Source organism: Lathyrus oleraceus, chromosome 3, assembly GCF_024323335.1.
Source record: "Lathyrus oleraceus cultivar Zhongwan6 chromosome 3, CAAS_Psat_ZW6_1.0, whole genome shotgun sequence".
Taxonomy (NCBI): Eukaryota; Viridiplantae; Streptophyta; class Magnoliopsida; order Fabales; family Fabaceae; genus Lathyrus; species Lathyrus oleraceus.
This window is the reverse complement of record NC_066581.1, coordinates 254,406,173-254,417,886: the sequence shown is the minus strand read 5'-3', so window position 1 is coordinate 254,417,886 and position 11,714 is coordinate 254,406,173. Positions and strand designations below refer to the sequence as shown.

Here is an 11,714-nt window from a genome sequence, read left to right as displayed (position 1 = left end):
TGTGGTCAATTGTTTCCTTGACACTAAAAGTGTGGCCATGGCGGTCGAATTCCGTAACCCGATGGCTGCTGGCTTTGGCAGATTCCTGCCTCATAAACTTCATGCAGGCATCACTATATACTTGACTCGTCTGCAACACTTCATTCCAGCGCCTGCCTCTTGTTACGAACAACGTTGCCATCCGAAAATAGGTCGCACTCACCAATGCGGTTACCGGGAGGTTACGTATGCCCTTAAAGACGTCGTTCATTGATTTCACAAGATTTGTTGTCATGTGGCCCCACCTCACCCCATCGTCGTATAATCTAGTCCACCTCGCTCTGTCGATATTATCGATCCACCTCCCTGCATCAGAATTTGCCAATACTATTTCCCGGCGGTAGTATTGGAATCCAGGTTGGTTTAATGCATACCCCGCGTTTATCAAATGTTGCTTCAAGAAGTTATCCTTGAACTCCCGCATAAAATTTTGAGCAATATGCCTGATGCAGTAAACATGGATAGACGGGGGGTCATGCCAACCATTTGCTGGATTATTGTATGCACTGTCTATTGAAGCGTGCCTGTCAGAAATCACACAGATGCCAGCTTGTGGAGTCACGTGCGTTCGGAGATTCTTAAGGAAGAAACTCCAAGCAGCAGTCGTTTCTCCTTCTACCAATGCAAAGGCTATTGGGAAAATATTAGAATTGCCATCTTGTGCGACCGCCATCAGTAACGATCCTTTGTATTTCCCATACAGCCAAGTTTCATCGACTTGAACAAGTGGTTTGCAGAATGTGAACCCGATGATGCAGGGACGGAATGCCCAGAAAAGTCTATGGAAAATTCCATTACCTTCTAGACGAGTTCCGTCAGGGGATTGTGCCGGCAAGGTCTCCATTATAGAAACCGTCCCAGGTGAATACAATCGTAGTGCAGCCAGGTAGTGTGGTAGTTGTTTGTATGATTCCTCCCAGTTACCGTATACAAGTTCAATTGCCTTGGTTTTCGCTAACCAAGCCTTTCTGTATGACGGTGTATATTTGAAAACAACCACACAATGGGAGATAATTGTTTTGACCTTCAGTGACGGGTCAGCCTCAACTAGAGGTAATATGGAATGGCAGATCATATCATGGCTAAGTTTGCGATGATCCTGTGTCATGTTGGTGTTGACGCAAATGTGAGCTTGAGATATGGACCCTATCACCCACGCATTATGTTTCTTCTTGTACGATGCCATCAACCTATACCCACACTCCGGATTTTTGCATACAATAACGTATTTTTCCGGATTTGATTTGATAACATCGTAGGCAACACAATTTTTCAAGTGTCAGTTCTTTATTGCTAACAGACACTCTTCCTTGGTCCGAAATTGGTCACCCTTCTTTAAGTCCTCATCAGACCTCATATATGGGTTGTAGAACATATCTGATGAGGGCTCATAATTGATTAGATAATTTTGTTAATGCCATAATTTTGTATGAATTCAATGTGTTATAAACTACTATTATTATTTCCAATAAAACTATAGACAATATAACTCCTATCAATTATGGTGGCATGTTGTTGCATTTGATAATCTCTTACTAATTTTTTAAAATATATTTTTAGTTCTGATTTGATTAGTTTCAAAATTTTATATTTATTTTATTTTTAAGATAAAAACAAGATTTTAATCATATTATATAGATGTGAATAATCTTTATCACTCTATTATATAATTCTAAATATTTTTTAACACTCTAAATAAGGGTAACATGGTACAAATGTTTGAAATTCTAAAAAAATATATATATATATATATTAAAAAAAAAAAAAAAAAGATTTAAGGATAGGCGCCACTCCTAGTGGCGACTTGCCCTACCCTTTAAGGGTAGGCGCCAACTAGGGTGGCGCCTAGGTGTATATTAGGGCAAAAATTGCCCATTTTTGTAATTTTTTTAAAAAAATGTGTATTTTTGAAAAAAATTTAAAAATTCTGAATATTAAAAAAAAAATTCGAGGCATGGTTGAAATACTTTTATTAAATAGAGTAAAACCAGTCATATTTATTTATATTTTAAATTAAAAATAAATATAGCTTTTCTGAATTTTTATGACTTTGAATTTAGTTTTTAAAAAATATAAAGATTTGAGAGTCTTTAGTTAAAAAAAGTTGATTTTACATAAATTAATTTAAATATTATTTAATAAAGTTTAAATGATAATTTAAGAGTGAAAATAAATTTTTAAATAAGTATTTAGATTTTAAGAGTGAAAATCAAAATCTAAAATGGACAATTATACATTTAAATTTAAATCAATTATAGAAGTAAAATATTTAAATATTATTTTTAAGTTAAAATCAAACTTTGAAGCAAAATTCAAGTTTGTTTAGTTTGAGAAAATGTTTTCCCTTTTTGTTTAGAGTTTATGAATAAAAAATAGTCTTTTATGGGTCATAATAAATTGATTATAAACACAATAGGGGTGAATTGTAATACTCGTGAATGTTTGGTTGAATTATATGTCATATGTTTTACAGAGATTATTTGTAATTATATTAATTTTTTGTGAATCAATTTTTGTTAGAGGTCTGTTTAATGAGTTTTACCAATACATGGTTGAGGATTATCTGGTGACATACATGGTTGTGGGAGACAACTTTAAAAACATGTTGTCGAGGGAATTGAGGAATCTTTTGCTACTACATGGAAAAACATCAAAAGTTATGATCTTCCAGTGTTGACTATGTAAACAACCGAAGATGGGGGTGCCAACAATTGTTCGCGAAGAGTTATCGATTCAAATTCCAAATGAAGACGCTTAATCTATTGAAAAGTTAAATAATGGCCAGATGAGTACTTAAAATACAATTATGAACGTCGTCACTCAAAAACAAAGTCAAAAAAAATTGTTGATGGTCTTAGAAGGACAGCTAAAACATTCATTTATTGAACTATAATGGAAAACTTGAGACGTAATGGTGAAATTATCATTGTAATAGCTTCCTCGGGTATTGTCGTTACATTACTACTTGTTGGTGGAACTGCACACTCTTGATTTGGGATTCCCATTGATATAGATCAACATTCTATTTGCAAAATAACGAAGAATTGAGACCTCGCAAAACTCATTAGAATATCCAACACGGTCATTTGGGATGTAGCACCCATTATAAACAAATATTATGTAGAAACATTAGATTGAATACTGTGAGATATTGTGAATATCAATGCTCCATTGGTGAAAAAAATAATGATATGGGAGGAGATTTTCTCCAAGTGCTTCCTGTTATAGAAAAGGGAAACAAAGGACAAATGATTTATGTGTGTATTGTTAGATCATGCTACCTGTAACCCACGTTGAGTGGTAACTACTTCTCACTATTTTACTAACCCTCAATGATAATTGCTCTAACGTGTTGTCGATGTTATCTGTCAAGGACTAAAGACTTGTAAATTTACTAAGTCTTTTATATCACGATGTTTAGTCGATTGGTCCTTTTTGATGGAATTGGGGCTTCTGTCGATTGTCCTTCTCAAGATTCTGAACATGTTTCCCAGCGACCTGGGTCTTGGGGATTTATCCCTGAGAGTCCTCTAAACCATGTCTCGTTGTGTCGACAGCTTAATCGACTCTTCACCGTTGGTTTGTCGACAAGTTACCATTAATGTTCTTGTAAAGATATTTAATTAATGTTTTCTCACAGTAAATGTCTTTTCATTGACATTGTTGACTTTTTAGTAGTTGAAATTTCAAGTGTAACAGAGGATGAGAGTCATACTCATAATTTATATCAACATGAATACTCATACATAATTCATGTCCATAAATGAGGAAACTTTATCTTATACCCTAACAATTATCCTTCGCCCTTATAATTCACTTAATTTGACTAGAATACCCATGTATTATGTCGGGAAAAAAAACTATTTTTTTAAATTACATTTCGAATAACTTATAAGTTATTTGATAAAAATGAGTTTGGCAACAATGAAAACTGTGACATAAAATAAATAAAATTATTGTCTATTTTAATAGATACAGTTTTTACTATAGATGTCAAAAATATCTTATATGATAAAGTCCTAATAATTAGCTCTCTAACTTGATGCCTTTTTTAGACTCCTATTAAAAAAGAAAGTGTCCCCTTATATTTTAATTTTGTATGATATTAAATAAAGGACTTAAAATCTAATTTGTTTAGAAAAAAATATTTTAGTTTGATTAATATGTATTTTAATTTTTTTTAAATAACAAAAATTATTATTTTTTGAAAATAAAAAAAAAACAATTTTTTTCAAGAACGTTTTTTTCAAAAAAAAAATGTTTTTTTAAATAAAAATACTTTTTCAAAAATGAAAATAATCGACTTCTTTTCGAAAAAAAAAAGTTTTTTTAAATAAATAAAAATGATTTTTTATTTCTAAAAATGTAAAAGAAAATATTCGATTAAAAATACACATAGTGTTTCACAAGTGAGTCATCCACTTCATATTTGTCAAAAAATAGTCCAAAGATGCATCTACGGAATCACCTCAAAACAATTACAAAGATGCATCTTCAAATTAACCCCTGAATGCACTATGTGCTTTACAAGTGAACCATTCACCCCTAATTTATCAAAAAATGGTTTGGAGCTGCATCTTCATAATTTGTTATGGTTGATTTCGTAGATGCATCCCCCAAAATAACCCTTGAAAGCATTTGGGAGTTTTTCCCTTGGCAGTAAGTGTCTCAAATTGATATTTTTAAACCATTCATACTAAGGATATCATAACACTATGTTAATTATACTAGGATTTGATGGTGATGCTCTGACAATGTAAAAAAGTTTTACACTGTCATCCAATAGAAATATATCATTTTGTCATGTCATACAAGTACTTTAAAATTTCCAGTCTGACTTGGCGGGATGCATGGTCGTCATTAGTTGACAGTGTAAAATAAGTTTACACCGTCAGTGCATCATCCATTTTCTCATTATACTAATGTAATTCAAACATGTCATATATAAAATCAAACAATAATACAAATCTAAACATTAATCAGTTTATTGAAAACGTTACCACGATACATAATTTGTTCAAAAATACAACTATTACCAAAATATAAATATAAATTAAAAATTGTGTATATATACCCCCTCAGTTTCTCCTATATCGCTTGTACCCCAAGGCATTACACTACGCCAAAAATGACTTTTAACAGCGCATCTTAGACAGCGCTTTTAAAAGAAAGCGCTGTCTAAGGTTAAAATTAAAATAAAACACGGAAAATGTTCCAAAAAAATAATGAAAGCGCTGTCTAAGGGGGGGTCTTAGACAGCGCTTTCTAAAAGCGCTGTCTAAGACCCCCCCCTTAGACAGCGCTTTTAGAAAGCGCTTTTAAATATAGACCTTAGTCAGCGCTTTTGATAAAGCGCTGTCTAAAGTCTTTAAATTAAAAAAAAAAATAAAACCAAAAGCACTGTCTAAGGGGGGGTTTAGAAAGCGCTTTTGGAAAGCACTATCTAAGGCATACCTTAGAAAGCGCTTTTGGAAAGCACTATCTAAGGCATACCTTAGAAAGCGCTTTCCTCAAAAGCGCTGTCTAAGGTCTAATTAAAATAAAATTTCAGACTCCATTTCAATTTTCGTTCTCTGTTCTTTTGTTTTCCCTCCTGCGAACGTTGAAACCCTATCAGCGAAAACCATAACAGCGAACACGAATACACTTCCATTTTTCGGTTTCAATCATTGAACGTGTTTGAAGAATCGTACGTGTCTCGACATTTGGGTGTTGACTTCGTTTTTCGTTTCTAAACTATTTATTAGGCTTGTATTTGGGATTACTTCAATTTGAAAAAGCATACATTACTGACGGTTTCAGACCACCAGACATTGGAGGATGCAAACATGACAATGGACCATGATGTGAGTAACTTTGAATTATATAGATTTTTTTTATTGATTGATTTGAAGTATAAATGGATATGCACTGTAATTATGGTTTTCCATTAGAAGGAACTTTATGTCCAATATAGGGTGATATGAGTGTCTTTACGTTGAGTGAGGTGCTGAATATTCTTTTGGTATTATTTTAATTTTATGTTAAGCTATTATTATATCCTAATTTATTGCTTGGTATTTGTTCTTGTATAGAAGCTTGATTCCCCTAATTTTTCTCTTGCTCACAGATTCTTCTAGAAGTTTCAGTCGATACAGATCGTTCTTCTCATTCTGGTGTGCATTCAATAGGAAATGAATTAGCATTGGTACCATTAGAACCTCCAAGATCATCTGTGTCAATTGCAGGGGGACCTACCTTGTCAAATGGTCACTCAACTGGGTCTGGTTTTAATTTGTATCAGGGAAGTTCCGTAAGTTCATCATTGACTACCATGGATGATAACTATGACATATATAGAGGTGAAAGAGGTGGTTTAGCAGGTCTGCAGAACTTGGGGAATACCTGCTTTATGAATAGCGTTCTTCAATGTTTAGTCCACACTCCACCACTTGTTGAATTTTTCTTACAAGATTACAACGATGAGATCAACAGGGACAATCCTTTAGGAATGAGTGTACGTGATCATTTCCGTTGGCTTTTTATTTTTTTCTCCTGCTGTTCTCTTTTGTATTACACTTTGTGTAGCACAATGGTTCTAGTTTGAAGGCAATTAATTTTGACATTTTAACTTTTCTCTGATCTGCAGGGTGAGTTAGCACTTGCATTTGGTGACTTGTTGAGGAAACTCTGGTCCTCTGGGCGAACTGCAATTGCACCACGCGCGTTCAAGGGAAAGCTGGCCCGATTTGCTCCACAATTCAGTGGTTATAACCAACATGATTCTCAAGTTAGTTTCTGCAATTTGGCCAATTTTGATTTTTGGGAATGTAGTGAAGTAAATAAACCCCAGTGCTGTTATTACTTACCTCAAAAACTCTGTTCACTGGCATTTTCAATCATATATTATGTATTATGATAAGGAACGGAGGCATGCAATTATTTTTTATATCAAGCTAGATTTTGGGCCAAAGAAATCGTGTTTGGGTCTCTGAAATATCATTCTTTTTCGTTTTATTTTTTATTTTATTTTTGTCCACTTATTAGAAGGTCTAAAAGTAATTGCAACTAGCAATTCTTTGTTAAAATTTGGCTTCCAAAAGGTTCTATGTGGGACTTGACATTTTCTTTAGTTTTCAAGAGCTCAAGTCACCGCTATCGGGCCACTCGTGTCACTTCCATATGTTCAGTTCTGGGCGTGATGAGATATAGTCTGACAATGTGTTTATAAGTGAGTGCACGTCTCATCTTACAAGTCGGTTTTGTAAGGGTTGAGTTAGGTCCAATCCAAATTCTAATATTTATTACACTATAGACATTTTTACCGTGAAAGATAAGGTTTCTTTCATAACATTTTAACTATTGTTGATTCGGGTGATTTTGGAGTTTTTATGAGAAAATTGCTAAGGACCATGTGGTTTTTGTTATAGACTAGGAGGAGATCACAATCACAGGTTTGTGATTTGTAGGATCTTTTATTGGTCTCATTGAAGTTGTCTGTTGCCAGTATGTTCTACCTGTATGGCCCCTGTGCACCCGCCATGATCTTGATGTGAATATATATATATATATATATATGGCCCCTGTTGCCAGTAGAAGTAAATCTGTTTTTTTTTTTGGTGATGTTAAGTTTTTTTCCTTTGTTCTAAGAACTAAAATCCAAATGGTAGCAGCAAACTTAATCTTATACTGCATTATGTATAGGTCTTAGTTTACCAGATGACTGGAGAATTGGGCATCTTTTGCTTAACTTGCATTTGCATCCTACCCTTAGGCCCCAAGTTTGCATTAATGTTGGAGATGAGAAAATTTGACCGTTGCTTGCATTTCTTTATTGAGTCTGGACAACTTTATAATTTTAAAATTTACCTTTCCTACTAATTTCTGAAAGCTATTGAACTTCTGCTTCTTGTGCTGTGTTCTCAGAAAAGTGAATTACTTTTTTGTAGGAATTGCTTGCCTTTTTATTGGATGGACTGCATGAAGATTTGAATCGTGTGAAACAAAAGCCTTACATTGAAATGAAGGACTCAGATAATAGGCCAGATGAGGAAGTTGCGTACGAGTGTTGGAAAAATCATATGGCTCGGAATGATTCATTGATTGTTGATGAATGCCAGGTGAGTGCTTGTATATATCATATGTTCTTGTTTCAGTCGCATAATAGATGAATTCCAGTTGCCCTTCCATTGATAAGCTGAGTAGCTACATGCTTTGTTGAGTTTTCTTCACATCTCAATAAACCTTCTTGATTTCTATCAACTCTTGAGCTTAAGTTTCCATTAAAGCTTGACTAGAGTTTCAATTTTAAGTACATACTCGTTATCTTCCTTAAGCTTAACATTTTGTTTTTGCTTGAATAAAATGCAGGGTCAATACAAATCAACATTGGTTTGTCCTGAATGTGGCAAAATTTCAATTACTTTTGATCCATTTATGTATTTATCATTACCACTTCCTTCAACTGTCACCCGGGCAATGACAGTTACTGTCTTTTATTGTGATGGGAGTGGTCTTCCCATGCCGTACACAGTGAATGTTCTGAAGCATGGTTGCTGCAGAGATCTTTGCCAAGCATTGGGCACTGCATGCTGTTTGAAGAGTGATGAAATGCTTTTGCTTGCAGAGGCGAGTGTTTCTCAGAAAAGTTAGATCTACTATTGGCTTTTCTACTTCAATTTTATTTTATTGTTAATGTTTATATTGTCTATCTCTCAGGTTTATGAGAATAAGATTTATCGATATCTAGAGAATCCGTTAGAGTCATTGACTTCTATCAAGGATGAAGAACATATTGTGGCCTATCGACTCAAGAATGGAGCCAGGAAAACAAAACTAGAAATATTGCATCGATGTCCGGATAAGTAAGTATACCTCTTTTGGCGTGTTAAGATATACTCTTTAATGTGAAAGGCACAACGCCCTGTTGAGTCATGGTTCCTATATATGATAGTTTTCATTGCCCTTGACATTACAGTAAATTTGGGTTAAATAATTCTTGATAAATTTATTCTGAAGGCTCCTTTGTATTCGTCTTGGTTACTTGAATTCTGCTCTAGTTGTAATAAACTTGGTTAAATTGATTTTTCCTCCTTGAAAGCAACTGAGTGGTGACTGTTAAAGTTTGGTTTTAGCAGTTTGATTTACCCATTGAACTCTTCCAAAGTACAAATAGGAATAAATCAATCAGAAATTGATAATGGTGGTTAATGCCTCATGTCTGAACACATTAACTCTTCAATGCAATCAATTTTTTATCCTTACATTTATTTATAACCCAAAATACTACTCCCATCATTTTTCTGATGCTTTGGTCATTTTCTCCACTATTAGGAATTTCAACTATTAACAGAATTTTGCAGGCACCACTAAAGTTGGTACCTGCTATATGTGGATTAGGAAAAGTATGCACAAACATTTGGTGCTGTGGCTTAGTATAAAGAAGTTTGCCATAGCATGATTTCCCAACCGGTTATTTAGATTTCACCGTACACAGTGCATTGATTTAGAACATTATATCGCTTTAATCTCTATTTCTAGTCAATTAGATTATCAATTATCTTGACTCTCACTGGACAGTGTGAAGGGTGGAGACAGGAAGATCTTTGGAACTCCCTTGGTTACTTATTTGGTAGAAGATCCTCAATATGGAGCAAACATTGAGGCATATGTACATAGAATGTTGGCACCTTTAGGAAAAGCACATTCTTCAACTAGGTCTCATGAAGGGAAGGAAAATGGTTTCATCTCAGGTGGTAGTGATGAGCGCTTTTGTAAAAAGCGCTGTCTAAGGGGGGGATTAGAAAGCGCTTTAGGCAAAAGCGCTGTCTAAGGGGGGGGGGGGGGGGGGGGGGGGGGGGCTTAGACAGCGCTTTTTGAAAAGCGTTGTCTAAGGTATACCTAAAAAAATTAAAATAGGAGGGTCTTAGAAAGCGCTTTTGGCCAAAGCGCTGTCTAAGGGGGTGGGGCTTAGACAGCGCTTTTCAAAAGCGCTGTCTAAGGTATACCTAAAAAATTTAAAATAAGAGGGTCTTATAAAGCGCTTTTGGCCAAAGCGCTGTCTAAGGGGGGGGGGCTTAGACAGCGCTTTTAAGATTTAAAAAAGCGCTGTCTAAACCTTTAGCAGCGGAGGTTTAGACAGCGCTTTAAAGCGCTGTCTAAGGCTAAAAAAAGCGCTGTCTAAGGTCTTGTTTGTAAAAGAAAAGAAAAGTTTTTTTAAATAAATAAAAATGATTTTTTATTTCTAAAAATGTAAAAGAAAATATTCGATTAAAAATACACATAGTGTTTCACAAGTGAGTCATCCACTTCATATTTGTCAAAAAATAGTCCAAAGATGCATCTACGGAATCACCTCAAAACAATTACAAAGATGCATCTTCAAATTAACCCCTGAATGCACTATGTGCTTTACAAGTGAACCATTCACCCCTAATTTATCAAAAAATGGTTTGGAGCTGCATCTTCATAATTTGTTATGGTTGATTTCGTAGATGCATCCCCCAAAATAACCCTTGAAAGCATTTGGGAGTTTTTCCCTTGGCAGTAAGTGTCTCAAATTGATATTTTTAAACCATTCATACTAAGGATATCATAACACTATGTTAATTATACTAGGATTTGATGGTGATGCTCTGACAATGTAAAAAAGTTTTACACTGTCATCCAATAGAAATATATCATTTTGTCATGTCATACAAGTACTTTAAAATTTCCAGTCTGACTTGGCGGGATGCATGGTCGTCATTAGTTGACAGTGTAAAATAAGTTTACACCGTCAGTGCATCATCCATTTTCTCATTATACTATTGTAATTCAAACATGTCATATATAAAATCAAACAATAATACAAATCTAAACATTAATCAGTTTATTGAAAACGTTACCACGATACATAATTTGTTCAAAAATACAACTATTACCAAAATATAAATATAAATTAAAAATTGTGTATATATACCCCCTCAGTTTCTCCTATATCGCTTGTACCCCAAGGCATTATGTGCCTCGACTAAGATGGCATGTACAACGACCATACCATAATTGTCTTTCTCAAAATCTCCTCTCTATGATATCTCTCGCAATCTTCACAATACGATGATAGATCGGCAACATGTCCTAGGTGTGGTAATCCTTGGCCTGCTTATCTCCCAATGTCTCCTTATAAGATAGTTTATATGGTGTTTCTGCGGCATCTGGTGTCATGTAAAGATGTGACACTTAATAGAACCAATGGATGTAGCTCTGTGCAGCAGCCCATAGATCAGGAGTTGGCATATTGCATGACTCATCTGGTACCATATGATTGTAGAAATCATCGAGTATGATATATCTCTGTAGAGAACTTTCAGAGGAGCATATATGAAGGGAGGTCTTAGAATAATCTGAAGAAACTCGAACTGACGCATGACCTGCTCAGGCAAATATGAATACATAAGGTGCAACCCACAATCCAACCATCAAAAGTAGAAGGTTATGTCATCCAATGGACGCGTCTGACGGTGATTATCGTATAGGCAGAAGCATAACTCATATGCTATAGTGCGGTCAATAAACACCATGTACGACTATATCACCTGATTCCTTCTTAACGGGGCAAAGGTGCATGCACATGGCTAATCCTCAGTGTAGTCCATCTCAGATTCCTAGTCGGATATAGGAGGAAAGTGAGAGATGATCCACGCCTAAAAATGGTT

General features: G+C 34.8%; 1 protein-coding gene across 1 annotated transcript; it reads left to right on the top strand.

The window, feature by feature from the left end:
* The first annotated feature begins 5,837 nt into the window (after positions 1-5,837).
* On the top strand, positions 5,838-10,567 carry LOC127130706 (ubiquitin carboxyl-terminal hydrolase 9). Its single transcript, XM_051059674.1, has 9 exons — positions 5,838-5,885; positions 6,149-6,226; positions 6,323-6,535; positions 6,668-6,808; positions 7,968-8,138; positions 8,389-8,646; positions 8,737-8,882; positions 9,598-9,791; positions 10,512-10,567. Exons 1-9 carry the CDS (start codon positions 5,868-5,870, stop codon positions 10,565-10,567), a joined length of 1,275 nt encoding a protein of 424 aa, XP_050915631.1. The 5' UTR covers positions 5,838-5,867.
* Positions 10,568-11,714: the final 1,147 nt, after the last annotated feature.

Coding starts and splice junctions, on each gene's coding strand:
- LOC127130706 (XM_051059674.1), top strand. Junction 6,227..6,322: donor TAGGAAATGAATTAGCATTG/GTACCATTAGAA, acceptor AATTTGTATCAG/GGAAGTTCCGTAAGTTCATC. Junction 8,883..9,597: donor TTGCATCGATGTCCGGATAA/GTAAGTATACCT, acceptor CTCACTGGACAG/TGTGAAGGGTGGAGACAGGA.